Genomic DNA, 17,520 nt, shown 5'->3' on the forward strand with positions numbered 1-17,520 from the left:
GTGGAGGGAAACAACACACCTGCAAGATCATCATCATCATCATAGAACCAGAAGGGTTCTATGACTCTGGTTCCATCAAGACGAGTTCAACTTCACAGAGATTCGTAAGGATTTCAAATTTAAAAACATCTAATTTGTACTCCAACAAAGGTTTGGAGTCTATAAGTAAAATCGCATATTACTTGTTTTTACATTCATTTAATAATAGAATATAAGAAGTGAATTATATGCATTATTCGAAAAAGAAACGAGAAAATTTTGAATTTAACTTAACTTATTCGGTAGCATTATCCAAACTAACATTTTACCTTGCATTGCAAATAAGAAATTAACACCAACTTGCATATCACAAATGGATTAGATGTTTACAACTAAAGTTACGAAAATGCATTGACGTCAGTGAATTAAAAAGAGATCATGAGCTTATTTACCATTTGTGCAAAAGTGTAGCCGCCTACATTTAGCCACAATACACAGAGGATGATAATTATGTTGACTTTTTCAGTGTACACAAGGCTTAACTAAACAACACACGTTGGTTTTTCTAGCGTGATAACTTCACGTGAACTAGACATGATCCAACGAGAAAAGGTCGCTACGAAACTACGATAACACAATGACATACCCGCACAGGGTGCATAGGTTACACGTGTGCTATTCTACTATCATCATGAAATACTACATACTTACATAATTCGTAAATCAGTCACCAAGGAGGTCGATAAGGTACTTCTGACCAAATATCCGCTGGATGTTCACACCCACCCATCCTGTGAAAGAGCTTTTGCCCAACATGCTCAAGGTTGAACCATAGCTTAACCATTATTTACAATCTAGATTTATCTAGCTGGGCCGTGTTTTTAGGCAAGCATAACAAATATATGTACTGCTCGAAAACAGTCGAGACGATAACGCTCGACACATAAATAAGCCCATGGAAGCTGAATACCTATCATTAGGCTAACCAGTTTCGAACACGGTTCGGAAAGTCGTTACCCAACCATTAGAATGAAGGTACGTTTCTTTCCAATTTGTTTTTCTTTAGTCTATTTGAATGCCTAATAGTTATGTAACTATTTGAAATCCCAAAGGCATTGCTAATTCTTGTCGCAATTTCCGCGCTGGGGCTTGTCAGTGCTCAATATGATTACAACTTGGCTTTGAAAAAGTCCATTTTGTTTTACGAAGCGCAGCGGTCGGGAAAGCTTATTAATAACCGAATTGATTGGAGAGGAGATACTTTCCTTAACGATGGTTCAGATGTTGGCGTTGACCTGTCCGGTGGCTATTTTGACGGTAAATTTTTCTATCCGAAAAGGGTCGTTGATCTTCTTCAATTAACTAATTTATCCCTGATCCCATCTGGGTCAATTTAGCTGGAGATCACGTCAAATTCGGCTTCCCCTTTGCTCACTCTATGATTTTTCTCGCATGGTATTTGCCCCGTATTCAATCTGTACAACGAGAACGCTAAAAACACTTTATCTTGGTGCAGGGGTATGATCGATTACAGGAGCACTTACCAAGCAGCTGGAGAGCTTGACAACGGTCTGGCTGCCCTTCGCTGGGGAGCTGATTGGATCTTGAAGGTGAATTAAAATTTAAAGTTTTTAAAAATAAAACCTAAAGGGTGTGCGTACAATACCGTAAGAGACTAATATAAATGTCTAGGCGACAAAATTGGACCAAGGTAAAGTTTACGGACAAGCTGGTAATGGCGGCGCAGATCATGCTTATTGGGGCAGACCGGAAGACTGGCCTGCTAGTCAAGTCCGTCCTTCATACGCGATTACTACCAGTCAACCGGGTACCGATTTAGCTGCAAACTACGCCTCTGCTCTAGCCGCGGCTTCTGTCGCGATCGGTAGCTCGGATGCCACATATTCTGCCAATCTCCTGAACGTTGCTAAGCAGCTATATGACTTCGCCAAGAATTATAGGGGCATCTACTCCAACTCAATCTCCGATGCTGGCGCCTACTATCGGTAATTAACCAAAGGTTTACAAGTGGTTAAAAATTGAATCGAATAACTAAGTCAATGTCAAAAATATTTTACCGATAGCGCATACGCTTATGAAGACGAGTTGACATTTGCTGCTGCCATGCTTGCGCTTGCTACCAATGAGCAAACCTACAAGACTGACGCCGCAAACTTCTGGAATCAATTTGGATACGGCACTTTTGTTCAAACTTTTTTCGACTGGGACAACAAAATGGCAGGAATTGCTGTTCTTCTTTCCCGCATCCTTGGAGACCAAAAGTACAAGACGTCTGCCCAGGACCATTGCGAATTCTGGATAAACAGCGAACGTAGGACACCAAAAGGCCTGGTCTTCATCAACGAATGGGGAAGCCTCCGTCATGCATCCAACGCTGCATTTGGCTGTCTTTTGGTGGCAGATTCTGGCATTGGCAATGCAGCAGCTTACAAAGCTTTCGCAAAACAACAAATTGATTATGCCCTGGGTTCAACCGGTCGCAGCTTTGTTGTTGGATTTGGAAACAACCCGCCGGTAAAGTGCCACCACAGAGGAGCGTAAGTAGTACTTAACTGTGTCATAAAAATATGAAGGTTCGATGAAACCTTTAATAAATGTTGTGTAATAATTATTCCAAAACAGCTCTTGTCCCGACGCGCCAGCTCCTTGCGGATGGAATGAGTACAACAGCCCCAACCCCAACGGCCAAGTTCTGGAAGGTGCTCTCGTTGGAGGACCTGACATAAACGACTACTACAATGACGCTCGGGACGATTACAGATCGAACGAGGTAATCTTTCATCAAACTGTAATTGATGTTTAAACATTCTATTAATGCAAACCAAATATAGGTTGCACTTGACTACAATGCCGGATTCCAAAGTGCTTTGGCTGGTCTCATCAATGCCGGCTATTAGCACTTTATCATCTTCCACATATTCCAAGTTATAAGTACTATTATTAGATGAATACACAAAATATGTTGATAGTCATCATACCTGTCTCATTAAACTTGATACACAACAATGTTAAAATCTAAAAGCTACCGATATGTATCACAACCTAAGAGATTCGGTCCACAGTGGGGTAAAGACGGAGAGTTCATTTAAAAATGGTGAGCGGAATCGTCAGGACGAGCAGCACTGCTGCAAACGAAACCGAAGTAGCAGCCGAAGTGTCACTGGAAGACTGTCGATGAGCTGTTAATACGAGAATAATTAGGCATAAACTAGGTAATGCTGAATTTCAAAGTCAGTTACCATTATCGCTCTCGTCACAAACATGATAAGGAATGGTCTTCGATCGTTTAGGGTCTACATGGGAGCCATGGACCTGGATAGTTGGCGAGTCGAGTTGTCCCCTGGAAAGTAGCTGACTTAGATCTTGTTCAATCCGTGTAGCGACAGGCCCGTAAAAATGGACTTTGAATTGGACGCAGCGGTCGTTCTGAATATTGCGTGTATGACGTGTGTCAACTAAAAGCATCCATGGAGGAACTCCCAGCACTCTACGAACGTCTTCTACGAATTCCGAACTAAAAAAAAGATTCGATCAGCACTTGATTGGACGACTCGGACACGTAGAATAACTTACGCTACAAATTTGCGGGGCTTGCGAATAACTATAAACTTGAATATATCGCTATCTGGCTCGATGTTGGCGCACGCAAATTTGTCTCTTCCACCGTCAGGAGAGAAGACGATCAATGAACGCCCAAGCACCGAATATTTCCCATCTATTCAGGGAATTTAAAACAGTTAGTAACTAAATTCTAAACACAATATTTCACCTACTTACGTAACGGGAGATTTTTATCCGAAAACACGTATCTTCCGTTACCCACATCAATAGGGCCCAAGCGACCTGAAAGATCACCAATCATGCAACGATAAGGCACATGAGGTTGACACTCTTGGTGGTATACCTCCTCCTGCAAGAACCGAGAAGACAGCAGAGAAAAGTTAAGATTTTTTTCATTGAACTTCTAGCTTAAATAATAATTACATTTCTTTGATCAGCGACGACTGGCGCTGTAAGCTGAACGAAAGACGGGTTCCACATGTAACCAGAGGCAACACAGCGTGTATCGAGTGGAGCTACGGCTGCGTCCACTCCGACAGGATTCACATAGACTGCCCATCGATGATTTCGCGTTATGGTTAATTGATTGCGCGTATTTTGCCTACCAGGATGCCTCAAGAAAACTTCGATCACGGTATCAGTGGCAGAACCATCGTGATACACTACTTGACTCTGCATACATGGCACAAAATATTTCAAGATAGGAATCGAACACGCAAACGAGAACAAATAAACGAAACAACTGAGTACCATTCGCACGTAGCCAGTTAAAAAACCTCCAGGGTGATGAAAGGAAGCAATAGCTCGAATTTCCGAAGCCTCTGATGGAGAGAATCCCCATCCCATTGTTCCACAAGCCCATCTAGAATTTGAAAGCGTGGTGAAAATTGCAAAACCATGTTAACCCTTAAAATCACCCACTCTGAGTTACCTTTCGTCATCTCGAGCTCGATTCAACACGAAGCTACGGCCAACGATCGATGTTGCTCCATATAGAGGCATATTGGTGTCATTAAAAACAGAATGAATTACACTGAATCCAGCCAATTGACCAAATTTTGAGCTCAAATCTCCAACGGGGTATTGATCCGACGTTCCAGCTTGAATACCTGATCCCACGCTAATATTCAAAGGATTGTGTGGCAAGCCAAGCACTGATTCAGTGCAAGGAAATTGCAAATCGACTTTTACCGGAGCCTAGAAATAGTTTTAATCAGTGATGCAGTCGCTATTTTACTGGGAGTCGGCACCAAACTAGTTACCGAATAAATTCCATATTTTCCAACTTCACCCCGCAATCCAGTCAAATCCATTTGGATTGAAGAACTACTGAACTCGGTCTCTTGAATAATTTCTACCTTTCCCTCAATTGGAGTAGCCAGGCCGTTGCCAAACCAGTCCTTTACCACTGTTTTGTGTCGATGGTAATACATTATCCTGCCCGAAAAACCATAAAATGAATTGCTTAATATAAAAATTGTTGCCACGCTGACTTACGGTGTGCAGGCGAGACGGTTGCCTCTCTGTTTGGGAGAATTGTCATCAAAGATTACAATGGAACGTCCAACGATTGATTGCGGGCCAGACAAGGGTAAATTGACATCTGTGAAGAGGCGCTGTGTCGTTTTGACCTCGCTGGCTAAACCAGCGATCACCAACCGGCCGTGTTTCATGGTCAAATCTCCTACGACGCACCGACGTTGAGTGTCCACGTTACAATCTCTCGCGTTCTTTTCATTAATCTATTAAGTGGAAAACATTTCTTTAAGATACTTGTCATCAAAAACCAATTCAGCAAAATTTTGAACTCTACTTTGAAAGGATTATAAACTGTCCCCGTTGACTGACATCTCGACTGCCAATCATGAAAATCTACTCCAGGTAAATTTGTATGTATTTCCAGTTGATGGTTGATGGTGCCATTGACGCTGCCGTCACTGTAGATGAGAGATTCGATGTAGACCATTGTCTCAGATAGTGGATCCTCCGTTGCTTGGCGTAAAAATATACGGCCTGTTCGGAAAATTCTTAAATTCATCGCCTATAGTTATAATGTTTTGTGAGAATAACCTACCTCCTAGAGGATACCGAAAAATTGCTACTGCTGTGGTCATTTTCACACCAACAGGTTCTACGTTCGTGCAGACCCAGCGAGAGCCATCGGCAGCCAGATGAATGACCAAACCACGACCCTGTACACTATACGGTCCAAAAAGTGGTAACGTAGTATCTACCACGTCGTTTTCGAGAGTAGTGAGTCCCGTTAACATTCCAAATTTTCCACTCAGGTCTCCAAGTTCGTACATTTCACCAGTGCCACGGCCTGGTGGTGGACTATCAGCAGGTACCCAACCCCAAGGATTATAGTGATTAGCGGTGGCGCTGCAGATTTTTTCTCCCGGTACCCTTGGTATAGGAACAGGGTATTCGTGAATATGAAAACCTCCCGCCAACGAGGCCAATCCTGTCCAATAAAGAACTTTGGCTATGAGAGAACATTCGAAACCATTATGTGATAGAACTTACCTGTTATATTAACAAGTACATGGGTAGGGTCGATGTGGCTCCTTTGCTCAAGAACAATTTCCCCTCGTACGCCTTTTTGAGCGAAAAAAGCTCGCGCTTTCCTCGGTCGAAGTTCACGAAACCTTCCGCAAGCCAAAACAACATCTGGTAATTCCTTATCAAATAAAACTAAATACAGAGAGCGCGGGCCATTCAAATCCGGAAGGATTAATCGACGATCGCGAAACGCGCGTCGAGATCCGCCTCCAAAACCTGTCGGTATTCGCAGTTGAAAAAAACAAACAAAAACTAGAGCTTCACTCTAAGAAGTTTCGACGGGAATTCTAACCTCCTCCTGGTTTTGACGCTGAGCGAACTAGTCCAAGTCGACCCGACAAATCACCCTGCTTACAGTTTTGAGGTGCTGTTGGAGAACATCCTTCTCCCGAACGAGAATCTGGGTCATAGAGAAACTGGAGCGCGTTGCAGTCTCCTCGATCTCGATCTGAAAAAGGCAACCAGGTTTGAACAAGAGAAAATGGTAATTAATTTTCGATGTATGCATAACAAATTAACCAATGACAACCTTGTTTTGTGTCCAGCACGTCTGTGACCAATAACTTCCAAACGTGATTAGAGGCGATGCCGTCTCCTGTGACATGGTACAAATCCGTCAGTATACGGGTATCTACCACATCCCCAACTGACCAGGACATTACAGTCACCGATCCTGCCACTGGTGAAGACAATTGAGCAGCAGCAACTTTAAGGCCTTCTTTTGGCTACATTTTGAAAACCTCAAATGATAATTCAGACATACAGGTATAATGAAAAAGAATGAATTTTATACCATAATAGTAGCACACAATGTGTTTGGGCCTTCAAAAATGAGAGTCCTTCCCCACATCGAAGTCGATCCCATTATATTAATAAGACTTGTGTTGAAGTCTACAGTAAAATTGAGGGAAGGCAAAGTCACCTGGCCAAACAAAGAAGTAAGATCTAAAACCCTTGATAAATTAAAGAATGATCTGTTAAAGCAACTTAAAACACAGCAAATTGTCATTTTCAATACTTTTCTCCAAGGTACCCCTTGTCACATGCAATTGGTTGAGTATATTCAACTGGCAGGTCAAAAAGCGCCCAGGTATAAGATGCTGGTTCAACATCCATATGACTGTCTAGCTCAAAGTTAATGGTTCCTTTTGTGTTATTAACAATCTCAGGGCCATTTTCCTGTAAGCTATACATGATTTTAACTGTGCCTCTGATACCATGTTGGGAGTAAAAAGCATAGAGGTCAGGTGTCTTTGGAATGTCTGCACAACAAAGAAAGAAATTAATATATGAAAGCAAAGACATAAAACGCATGTAACTCACCTGTTGCACGGACTAAGACACAATAACACAATAGTACAGTCACTTGACATACTGTGCGATATAAACTCATCATCTTTTAATTACTTATCACAGCAGTCATTAGCAATCAGGTTCCACACTGAGTAAACAACAATAAACAATATGTCGCAACTAGGAATTGTAAAAAATATCTGAAGACGATGAGGCAATCTCATTAGAGATCAAAATGAACGGTTTCAGAGAGCAACAAAAAAAAACAAAATAAGACAGGTATTTCCTCGTCTTGATGGTCGTGAAAGTTCGACAATGTTGCCAGTTTGGTAAATACTATATATAAAATAAAATACAAAATTTTTCTTTTACTCCACCAAGCGCCAACCGCCATGCCCTGATCCCTGATGGCCATGAGCGGTGAGTGTGACTGAGTTATATTTTCACTTTTAGTTTTTAACTGAATTTAAAAGATTTGAAATTTAGTCTTCTGTTTGCTTCTGTTTAACGGAAAACAAATTGAAACACAGCTGTACTATTTTACTTCAAAATATTCTGATGTCGCATAACTAATTTTATTGAGAAAACTAGAAGATTGGTTTTATTAATGAGAATATTTTGTATACTATAAGTAAATAACGTAGTATACCATTAGAAGGTCAAGCCAATCTCGAGATGGTCCAAGCGATATCAAACGTATTTTGTTCCTAAAAAAATTTCCGTTTTTGTCTCTGAGATTTCCTGTAAGCGCAAATACAAGTCCCGCCTCCTTGCGAGCCAAAGAAAGTTGTCCAGTTCTTCAAAAGCCATTCTGATCTGTCGAAAAAGACTCAGTTGGAACAACAGCGGCGGTGACATAAGACAAGGCCAAGCAGCGACCTTTTTCCTTTCCGCGATTTGTTGCCTCATTTCGATGATGGCGCGTAACGTGAATTCCGAAACGTATACAGTGACAAATACAAATGGCCGGGGATCACCATTGTTGTTGCGATATTTTCGTGGTATAGACAGGCCAGTCATACGTCAGGTTCGAAGTTTCCGTGACGAAAACGTTCGCTATCGCTTCTTAAAGTGGATTGCTTTATCCATCAGCACCGTTTCTGTGGTAAATATCCAAAACTGTAAATTACAAATTAAGGGCTGTCGGAGACATCGGCGAAGTTTGTGTTTATTATCTCTGGAATCATAGTTGAGAATCATTATAGGACGCAATAAAGTTTACGAGAAATTACATACAATTTGCAACTAGTGGTGTGGCACAAAAAAAAACTCGAAATGCTTTGACGTTTTAAATAGTCAATTATTCTTAATCGATGATTTTCTTAGTTGTATAACCTTGCCGTTGGGACAAAGGTGCGTAGCCACACGACGAAAAATTAGCCTACATAGACAGAGGCTACATTCTTTGCGTTTCCCCCCATAATCTACATACGACTGGTTTGTCCAGACATCTGCATTTCGTATATTAATATTGCTTTTTCAAGGATGTGTGAGTGTTCAAGTTATCAAAAATAAAAAATAGCAAGAAACCAGTCTAGGAAGGACGAATGAAATTAATACAGCTTCGAGCACAAACCAGCAAGACGAATGGTTACTAGTCCAGACTGTCGATTTTTGAGGCATAAGCTTACAGAAAATCATGAAAGATTTACAACACACTCCAGGGCGCTTTTAGGGTACCAGACTCGTGGGCAAAAAGAAGCACGACTTGTCATTTATCCGTTACAGATCTAGGCCCTGCTGAACTATTGCGTCATTGCCCCGATTACGTGAACTTGGCCACAATTTGTACGTCTTGCCTTTTCCGGGAACATAGCAACTCTTTCGAAGTTTGATATATCTGCATGCACACGAGGAAAATTGAAGAGGCAACCTTAGCTTTGGGCCAGAGGAGTTCACTCAATCAAATACCTAAGTCGAACCGAAATCACAAAACTTGCTTTGGGCGATGAAAAAACAAAAAAATAAAACATGGCAGAATAGGAAAAACGTTGTTTTTTGCTTGTTGTTTTTATTTTGAACGGTTCAATGGCTATGGCGAACCATTGTTATTGAATAAAAGAAAGTCTAAATTATTTAGACATTGAGGAAGAAGCTGGTTTTATTATCACTTTCGATAATCTCTACTCCTGATAGAGATGAGCCTTCCAACTTAAGAAACAAAAGTTACCTTAGAAGGTTATCTACATATATACCTGTCCTATACGGACTTGTAGCCAGAACGCCAAAAAAGAAAACATGGAACCATCAAAATTGATTTACCTCACAAAAAAACATTATTTCGGAGAAAACTGAAAACTCGATAAATCTTTAGTCGAAGAAAGTAGTCTTCAACAACAATCCTTGTCAAATTTTCGGAGACTGTGCCCTACTGACAGCTTTTTTATGGTTTTGGAAAAAGGAAGCTAATATTCTTTGGCCACGTTGTGACAGCTGACAAATGGAAAGAAAAAACTTTGTCTAGGCACGCAAGTTACCCGTTTGTTTTTTGTTTGTTTTGCAGGTAGCTGGAGGCCTCGGTGTAGGGACGACTCTATGGGCCCTGTCAAAGACGACTTATCTTCAGATCGTAAGATCAAGCAGTGCTGGAGTCTACTTGCTGATGGTCTCCGTGGCTTTGTTGCTCCTAACAGGAGTCGTTGGGTTTACCGGGGTTTTACGGCACAACAAATCCATAATGGGAAGTGTAAGGTTTCGTCTGCTATTGAAACACGCTGAAATTCAAAATATTTGCCAAATGTTTAGTTGCCAGATGTTTATTTGCCAGACGTCACTTAAAACAAATCACTAAACATATATTTTTCTTTTTCCTTTTAAATTTTTAAAATTGCAGTTTATTGTCTTATTGTTTGCCTCACTGGTATTCTTTTTGGTTGGCGGGATCTGGACGTACATAACAGCTACCCAGACAGATCAGCTGTCGTTGCAAAGAGTAGCCCAAATCGTTCGGTACGACTATGGGAAAGATTCTAGCAAAACGGCCCTTCTTGATATCGTTCAACAATCAGTATTGGCTATCGGTCTATTTATTAAACGAAATGAATGTGACTGAGCAATGCTTCCAATATCCATACAGTTCCGATGTTGCGGTTCCACCAACTTTTTGAGCTGGACGACATCGTCTTACAGTTTAAATCAAACGGAAACCAATTTTCGAAGCGATTCAGGAGTTAGACTCACATTCACCGTACCAAAATCGTGTTGTATCGAACCGGCGAGTCAGGATTGCCAGGATCATCGCCATATGAAATCTGATACAACAGCCAATAAATACATCTATACCAAGGTAAAATCTTATGACTAGTCAGATTTTGTTATTTTGTCGATGATTATTTTTACGGGCCCACAGGGATGCGTTCAAAAACTTCAAGCCAGCAACATTCCCTATGGAACTTATGCATTATGCGCCAGTTCAACGATTGCGCTATTACAGATTGTCGGCCTTATCGTTTCTTTTCTCTTATTTAGAATGTTTGATTATTTAGACGCACTATCATAATCGGCCTTTTGTATTTTTAATAACCTAATTATGGCAATTTTTTATGTTCAAGAAACTGCACTTGGTGGGTGTTTGCCTGTTCGACAACCAAACTGAGTGTTCTATCACTTGGCCATCTTCGAGTTAACTTAATGCGTCCAGTGTCCGTGATGACCTTCATTTTGAATTACCTTTCATTTCGTACGATTTCCTGAACCAATTTGTTCAAAGGTAAAATAAAAAACACTGCCAGGGTTGAAAACAATAAGAAACATTACTATTTTCCTACAACGTTAAAACGTGCTGCAAAATTATATGTTGGGCGAAACGTGGACCTAGAGTCGAATCAGTCGATTCTTTGCGTATGTAGTACAATACCTATCAAGAACGACGGCGTTAAAACTTAAAAATTCAAATCAATCAAAAACCTAAATCTAAATCTAAATCTAAGTGGTGGTTATGTCCAGGTTATGTCAATGTGTTAACTATTAAGTGATGTAGCAGACTAGCAGAGCAGTGCAGCTTGCAGTTACATTTGCAGTTCAGGAAAACATCAGTTCGCAAAATTTGGCAATGTTGGCCAAAATGACAGTTCTCTAAATTTAGAGAAAATGTTTTCCATCTCGAATATTTTTTGTTAGATCTTTTTAGCTGAGCAGCCAAAACTTAACATTTCTATTAGGTGTTACTAAAATAGTTTCAGAAATGGCAAGCATATTTTGTTGTTTTAGAGGCTGCGCCAGTTTCCTTGATCTAGGATTTGCGACTCCTGCAGTACCTATAAAGAAACAGCCTACAATAGCCTTAGATCAACAACAAATTGGTACAGGGTTTGTTGAATTTTTTTTACTTAATTTCAATGTTTTTCGCAGTTTCCCACATTGATTGTTAATTTTAGCAACCATGTCGATATGAATTCGTGTTTCAGCATAATTTTGCTTCATAGGTCAAGAAGTGGTGCTAGTAAAAGATGGATCAAGAATATGTGGTACTGGTGGGGCACTTGGAAATACAGCTGTATGTTTTAAATTATGTTGATATGATCTGACAAATAATTATGTATATTGATATAGATAATGCAAGACAAGGCTTACTTTGAAGTGAGACTGCAACAGTCAGGTTGGTATGGCTGCTGCAGGCAGGCAGTGTTTGTTGAAACAGCAGCATTTAATTGATTTTCTTCCCTAAACATTTGTAGGTATCTGGGGTATTGGGCTTGGTTCCGAAAAAGCAGATCTGAACACTGTTCCAATGGGAAATGACACAGATTCTTGGGTTATGTGTTCAGATGGTTACCTTCGTCACAACAAGGAAGAAACGCATCATATTACACAGTTGCCACAAGAAGGAGACACTATAGTAAGATTATATAATTGTGGTAAGGGTGAAATATTCTACAGCATTGCATTTTATTGTGTTGCAGGGTGTTAGTTACAATCACATTGAACTAAACTTCTACTTGAATGGTCAAAAATTGGATTGTCCATTCACTAATGTAAGAGGACAAGTGTATCCTGCAGTTTATGGTGAAAAATATTACCATCACATTAAATCACGATTTATTTACATTTGTATTTATTACAGTTGACGACGGAGCCGTTTTGGACGTTGTTTTTGATAACTTTGTGCACGATCCTCCACCCGGCTTTGATAAAATTATGTTGGAACAATCTCTTTTGGAAACATAGGAAAGTAAATTTATTAATGCCAAATGTCGATCTTCACGTCAAGGCTCATTGATCTTATCTGATGTTCATTCCGTCATCTGGTTGGCTACACGTTCTTTAGTAACTCAACTTCCTTAGCTAGGGATGTTACTTGATTTTGCAGCTCACGTACTTGATCCCGCAATGCATATACTGTATCGACTAAACTCCTGTATGTCAAAGATAAACAAAAAAGTTAATTTTAATTGTATGATTGTTTCCCCTATCTACGAGTCTAATTTAGCTTTATATTTCAGCCACCATAAATAACCTGTTTTCTGTTGCTAAAAAATAAAACGTACCTCTCCTCCATGACTGTCCGAGTGCCTTGCACTTCTTCAACGATGATTTTCTCCTCTTCGGCAATCAGCACTTGTGGTGATTCCAACAATGCTGTAGCAGAAGTCAATTACGTTTTACACAATCGTCAACTTGAAACGACTATTACCTGATTTTACTGTTTGACGTGACCTTGCAGTCAAGCTACAATATGCTTCCACTAGCTTAAGCAATTGTGAGTCATCCTCGTAATTTAATTCTTTAACAATACAAAAAGAAAATACCTATTGAAACGACCGAATTTGAAACCGATTGAGCTCTTACCTCTTCTTTTTAAAGACTTGTTAATAGCTCTTTTGTTAGTTCTTTCTTGGCAAGGACGTGTCGTGATAGGAAGCGATGGACGGAGAGAGGAGTAAGTCCAAACTCTATGACACCAAAGAAAGTATAATCATAATAATATTCCATCCAGTTTCTTGTTCCCCAAAATATATCACCTGTTATTGATGACTGGGTTTGCAACTGAGGCGAGAGAGAAATGCGGGTTTTGGTGGTACTGTTGGCTTCCCGCCGGACCCGACAGTGTATGTTGTACCGGTGGGCGTGCTTGTACTGGCGTGCTGCCTCTGCTCGTCAACACGTTTGATGTTCGTATCACATCTTGCTTCTGATGCGCTGGTTGGATAGAACTCGAGGGTGGAACATTTTGCAGCAGAGTCTAAAATAAAACGAAGAGTGAAAACAAGAGACTATAGCACGCCGCTGAACTCCTAAATACTGCAAGTCATATTCTGTATATATTCCACAAATATACATGCTATACGAAAAATCCGGGCTGTTAGTATGTTCGCTCACTACTTCAGGCTCCATGCGCAAGTGCGTCCATTTAGACGGGAAGCTCATCCTCCGGGAATTTTTCGACATTCAAAAATTGAACGCTTAAAAACTCGCAATACGCAATTGTAAAATGCTAAAATTCAAGGCGAATATTGTTTTGAAGGAAGATCACAGAGAGGAGTTCCTCGGTGTAAAGGCAAAACGATTTTGAGAAGTTGTGAAAAGCTAAAGCAGCACCAGCCCTCGCACTGGGTTTGATTGATCGAATCGGATTGCTTAGAAAATAAATAAAAGAGAGCGATTTGTAGGGAATGGTGCATGAGTTTGGCTTCGGAGTAGGAAAAAGGGATGGGGGGGGGAGGCAATCAATCAACGCCAACTTGTTCGAGGGGATCTTCTCTGCATAAGTGAGCAGATTCCAAGACAAGAAAACAAGAAAAATAAATCAACTGGTAAATTCCATCCCCCTTGCCTGTGGGAGAAGGAAATGGAAGAGCCGGAGACTCTGCCAGTATAAGGGCGGCAGAAACTTTCGCTTTTCGCCACCAGTGGGCATACAGTGTGGACCGGTACACTGGAGAGGTGAGTGAAGAGTCGCTGGTATCGCGTTCTGACGGAGTGTCAGTGGCATCACGGCTTCGTGACGGCGTAGCTCCTCCCACGTCAGCAAGCCCGGAATCGAACGAAAAGTTTGAAACCCAAGCATCAACTGTCGTTGAGGTATAGCGTTGCTGAACTGGACCTTCGGCTCGTTCGACAGAAGCTTCTTTTAGGTTGTATCGGGTAATGCACAAGTCCAACGGCGGAAGCGATTGGGAACGGAAGGGAAACTTTGGAGATTTAGATGGTACAAGAGAAGCCGAATCTAGGCTTCCGCCGAAACCTTCACGTGGCCAGTTCATTTTCCCGTTAATTGCTCCCGAGATCAAAGGGGAGGAGGAGGGAGAAGAGGAAGTACTGGAAGTGGAAGAAGAGAAGATGCTGGATCGGATCCAGCTGTGAACGACTAGGGGAACACCCAATGTGAACTTCTCAATGTACAGACTTCGTGTTTGTGTGCTGGACCGATCAGATTGGCCAGTTGACAAGCGACACTCTGCCCGGCATTGTCTTAGAAAACGATTCAAGTTGTCTTTCTCGGCAATAGCGGAAGGACTGATGAAGGTACAACCCAGAATGAGCCGTCTTTCATGTTCGGCCTTCCCTCCATCGAGAATTTCACGCAATCGTAGGCGTGTTAGCAGACCAGCTTTGATAAGAAGAGCGAAATAGCGGGTCATCAGCCGGAACGGTGGATGACTTACACAAGCAACGGTTGAAGTCGACGGCGATGTAATCACAGGGTTGCGAATTTGTTTTTGAAGCAAGTCGACCAAGCGAAGTCGTTCTTCCTTCGACGGACAGCTTACAAGAACTCTTTCAGATCCTGAAACTAATGGTTGTAAAACAAGGCTTGTCATGAGAAAAAAGGCAAAGTGGAGGTCAAATACACACCTTACCTAATAGTTCAAAGGTACAGCGAGATAACTCAGTATCATCTTGCATATTTAACGACATTCCTGAAAGGTTATACTTTTTCTGAAAGATAAGTATTATTAACTAATTAATAAAAAACATTAAAGAACTGTGAACAACAATGAAGCACCAAAACGCAGGTTTCAGTCCAACTTAAACGTAAATGTCGGGTAACTTACCTCAAAGACAAAGGCTGACAATCTCTGGCTAACTGAGAGTAAAATTAAACACTGACTAAAAAGCACCAAGTGTCGGTCCTTAGTTTCTGGAATCGGGATGGTTGTAGTAATTTTGACAGGGCCCATGTACAGTAGTTCACCAAGCCGTTGTGGTTCGTCGCCTTCCCAACATCGGACGGAGCCACACAACACTTCAAGTTCTTGCTCTTTTTGACGACGTACAGATGCGCAATGTAACTAGGGAATTAAGAAAAAAATACTTTATATCTTAAAGTTAAACGTAATAAGGGACGTACAGGTATGTTTTGGTATACGAAAACCGATCGTTGAGTATCTCCCCTATCTGGATGAAATTCCTCCATGTGACGTTCAAGCTCCTGTAAACACCCTTTTTAAAAAAGAAAATTCAAATGCTTATTTCTATAGAAAAATATGGTGCCATCAACCTCCATATCGTTCCAGTCGTCGAAAGGGGCGACTGAGGCCAGCAGTAAGAAATACCAGGCCTGGGCTACGTCCACCAAGGCCCTCTACAAAGGAACCCAGCTTTTCCCTAAACCATCATATAACTTATCAACATTACGATTCAGATATTTTACGCAGTAGAACGTACTTATAACTCTCAAGGATACAGACGGCCCTGGGATGGTTGCTACAATATTCTGTATGAGCCACCTTTACTTTCTCAGCCTACATAGGGAAAAAGTCAAGTCAGAAGAATAATGACATTTCTTATTGTCCGATTCTTACCATGCCAAGGAAGATGTTGCCAACTCGTTGCTCGAGACTTGGTTTCTCGTAGCAATCTTCCAATAACCTGACAAAGGTTAAATGAAGGTCTACGATTTCTGGCAAATTCCGCACAATTTTGTTATATTCATCTGCTGTCAAACTGTTAATGGAAAACACAATTATTGCATGGACTTGTTGCAGCTTTAACTCTATTACATGTCAGAATTTCCTAGAGGTGTAAGTACCGTTTTGATCAATGTCTGAATTTCTGAAATGAAGCTCTTTTCAGAATCTATAATATCTTTTAAGATCAGGTTTCGGTTGACCGTTTGCTGTTCTGGAATTGTTTCCACAGCAAAAACGGTAGGTGGTGGCTTTGCCCCTGTAGAAAACAATAGATTATTCAAAATGAAAAACATCAAATATGCTAAATCTGTAGGCAATGCTCACCAGTCAATCCTATATCTTTTACATAATTTGATGGAAACCAGCCAGTCTTGCCTTCAAATGTTCCTTCCCACCATCCACCTTCCTCTTTTTGTGTGATAGTTATAATATCGCCTTTCTTAAAATTCAGCTAGAATACAGTCAATAGTAGAATAAATAATAGTATTTTTTAGGCTATTTCAGCCACGGAAATTTAAGCCAATGATTTCCACCAAGGAAATAATTTATAAATGTTGAGGAAATTTATCAAACCTCATCATTATTTTTTCCTTTGAAACTATATACGGCTTGGACTTGAGTGATGGCTGGAGGCTCGGAAATCATCTTTTTTTACAAGTTAAACTGTATTCTACGAAAATTAGCCGTTAAATAATAAATACTGCATATGGCACTGCGGTCTTGTGATCTTTATGATTTATTACTTACAAGAGTGTATCAGCGTAGTTCCTTCCCTGCTCACAAATAATCAAACTAATCTACGAGAGGATGTGTGTTTAAATTTCTGTTTTCAATTGTTAATATTTCAAGAATCCAAAAATAATCGAGACCAATTTTCCTTTGCCTAAAAATTGTTGTGATGAGCTAAATTTGTCAACGCCACCTGCCGACATCTTTTTCATTTAGACATGAAGCCGGGAAATGGTTGTCGCTTTAAGCTCCGAATATCGTTGTATTATATGTTTTATATTTACATAATAGTTATAGTGTGTTGCTCTACAAAACGATACCAATGTCGACGTCCTAACTTGGAAGGTGGTAAAACGTATTAGACCCTTTGCGAAAATGCCACCATCTATCGGAGAAATCTCAGAAAAAAGTGGGATCGGTCGATGAGACTAGTGAGAATGCAGTTTCGCAAGAATCCCTATACATCGGGAAATTTTACCGTATATTTTTCTTTCTTTTTTGTCTAAGGGGGACGTTGATATCC

The 17,520-nt window shown here is 40.6% G+C and overlaps 4 protein-coding genes across 5 annotated transcripts; 2 read left to right on the plus strand and 2 right to left on the minus strand.

Annotated features, from left to right (window-relative positions):
• Positions 1 to 857: 857 nt before the first annotated feature.
• On the plus strand, positions 858 to 2,972 carry LOC116922615 (endoglucanase F). The gene is made up of 8 exons (XM_032928996.2): positions 858 to 1,014; positions 1,092 to 1,296; positions 1,377 to 1,434; positions 1,496 to 1,589; positions 1,672 to 1,985; positions 2,064 to 2,537; positions 2,623 to 2,770; positions 2,832 to 2,972. The coding sequence occupies exons 1-8, from the start codon at positions 1,009 to 1,011 to the stop codon at positions 2,895 to 2,897; spliced, it is 1,365 nt and encodes a 454-aa protein (XP_032784887.1). The 5' UTR covers positions 858 to 1,008; the 3' UTR covers positions 2,898 to 2,972.
• Positions 2,793 to 7,729, minus strand: LOC116922610. The gene is made up of 17 exons (XM_032928989.2): positions 7,447 to 7,729; positions 7,142 to 7,385; positions 6,917 to 7,076; positions 6,653 to 6,848; positions 6,416 to 6,571; positions 6,088 to 6,339; positions 5,636 to 6,025; positions 5,375 to 5,574; positions 5,059 to 5,303; positions 4,824 to 4,998; positions 4,493 to 4,758; positions 4,312 to 4,423; positions 3,985 to 4,233; positions 3,778 to 3,910; positions 3,574 to 3,715; positions 3,240 to 3,514; positions 2,793 to 3,179 (listed from the first exon to the last, which is right to left on the minus strand). Exons 1-17 carry the CDS (start codon positions 7,517 to 7,519, stop codon positions 3,082 to 3,084), a joined length of 3,366 nt encoding a protein of 1,121 aa, XP_032784880.2. The 5' UTR covers positions 7,520 to 7,729; the 3' UTR covers positions 2,793 to 3,081.
• Positions 7,730 to 8,236: 507 nt separating this feature from the next.
• On the plus strand, positions 8,237 to 12,915 carry LOC116922622. Its single transcript, XM_032929003.2, has 10 exons — positions 8,237 to 8,521; positions 9,920 to 10,102; positions 10,250 to 10,423; positions 10,493 to 10,702; positions 11,546 to 11,717; positions 11,841 to 11,911; positions 11,968 to 12,013; positions 12,093 to 12,253; positions 12,318 to 12,420; positions 12,479 to 12,915. The coding sequence occupies exons 1-10, from the start codon at positions 8,330 to 8,332 to the stop codon at positions 12,580 to 12,582; spliced, it is 1,416 nt and encodes a 471-aa protein (XP_032784894.2). The 5' UTR covers positions 8,237 to 8,329; the 3' UTR covers positions 12,583 to 12,915.
• LOC116922612 (rho guanine nucleotide exchange factor 7) lies at positions 12,437 to 17,323 on the minus strand. 2 transcript variants are annotated; one of them, XM_045173738.1, is made up of 16 exons: positions 17,016 to 17,323; positions 16,842 to 16,938; positions 16,593 to 16,719; positions 16,359 to 16,524; positions 16,161 to 16,302; positions 16,024 to 16,100; positions 15,857 to 15,963; positions 15,707 to 15,798; positions 15,411 to 15,647; positions 15,216 to 15,294; positions 15,021 to 15,148; positions 13,377 to 13,597; positions 13,204 to 13,307; positions 13,049 to 13,138; positions 12,903 to 12,972; positions 12,437 to 12,770 (listed from the first exon to the last, which is right to left on the minus strand). In XM_045173738.1, exons 2-16 carry the CDS (start codon positions 16,911 to 16,913, stop codon positions 12,668 to 12,670), a joined length of 1,815 nt encoding a protein of 604 aa, XP_045029673.1. In that variant the 5' UTR covers positions 16,914 to 16,938; positions 17,016 to 17,323; the 3' UTR covers positions 12,437 to 12,667. The 2 variants fall into 2 exon arrangements, with proteins under 2 accessions (XP_045029673.1, XP_032784884.1); XM_032928993.2 differs by having other exon boundaries at positions 12,903 to 12,993; positions 17,016 to 17,319.
• Positions 17,324 to 17,520: the final 197 nt, after the last annotated feature.

Source organism: Daphnia magna, linkage group LG5, assembly GCF_020631705.1.
Source record: "Daphnia magna isolate NIES linkage group LG5, ASM2063170v1.1, whole genome shotgun sequence".
Classification (NCBI taxonomy): domain Eukaryota; kingdom Metazoa; phylum Arthropoda; class Branchiopoda; order Diplostraca; family Daphniidae; genus Daphnia; species Daphnia magna.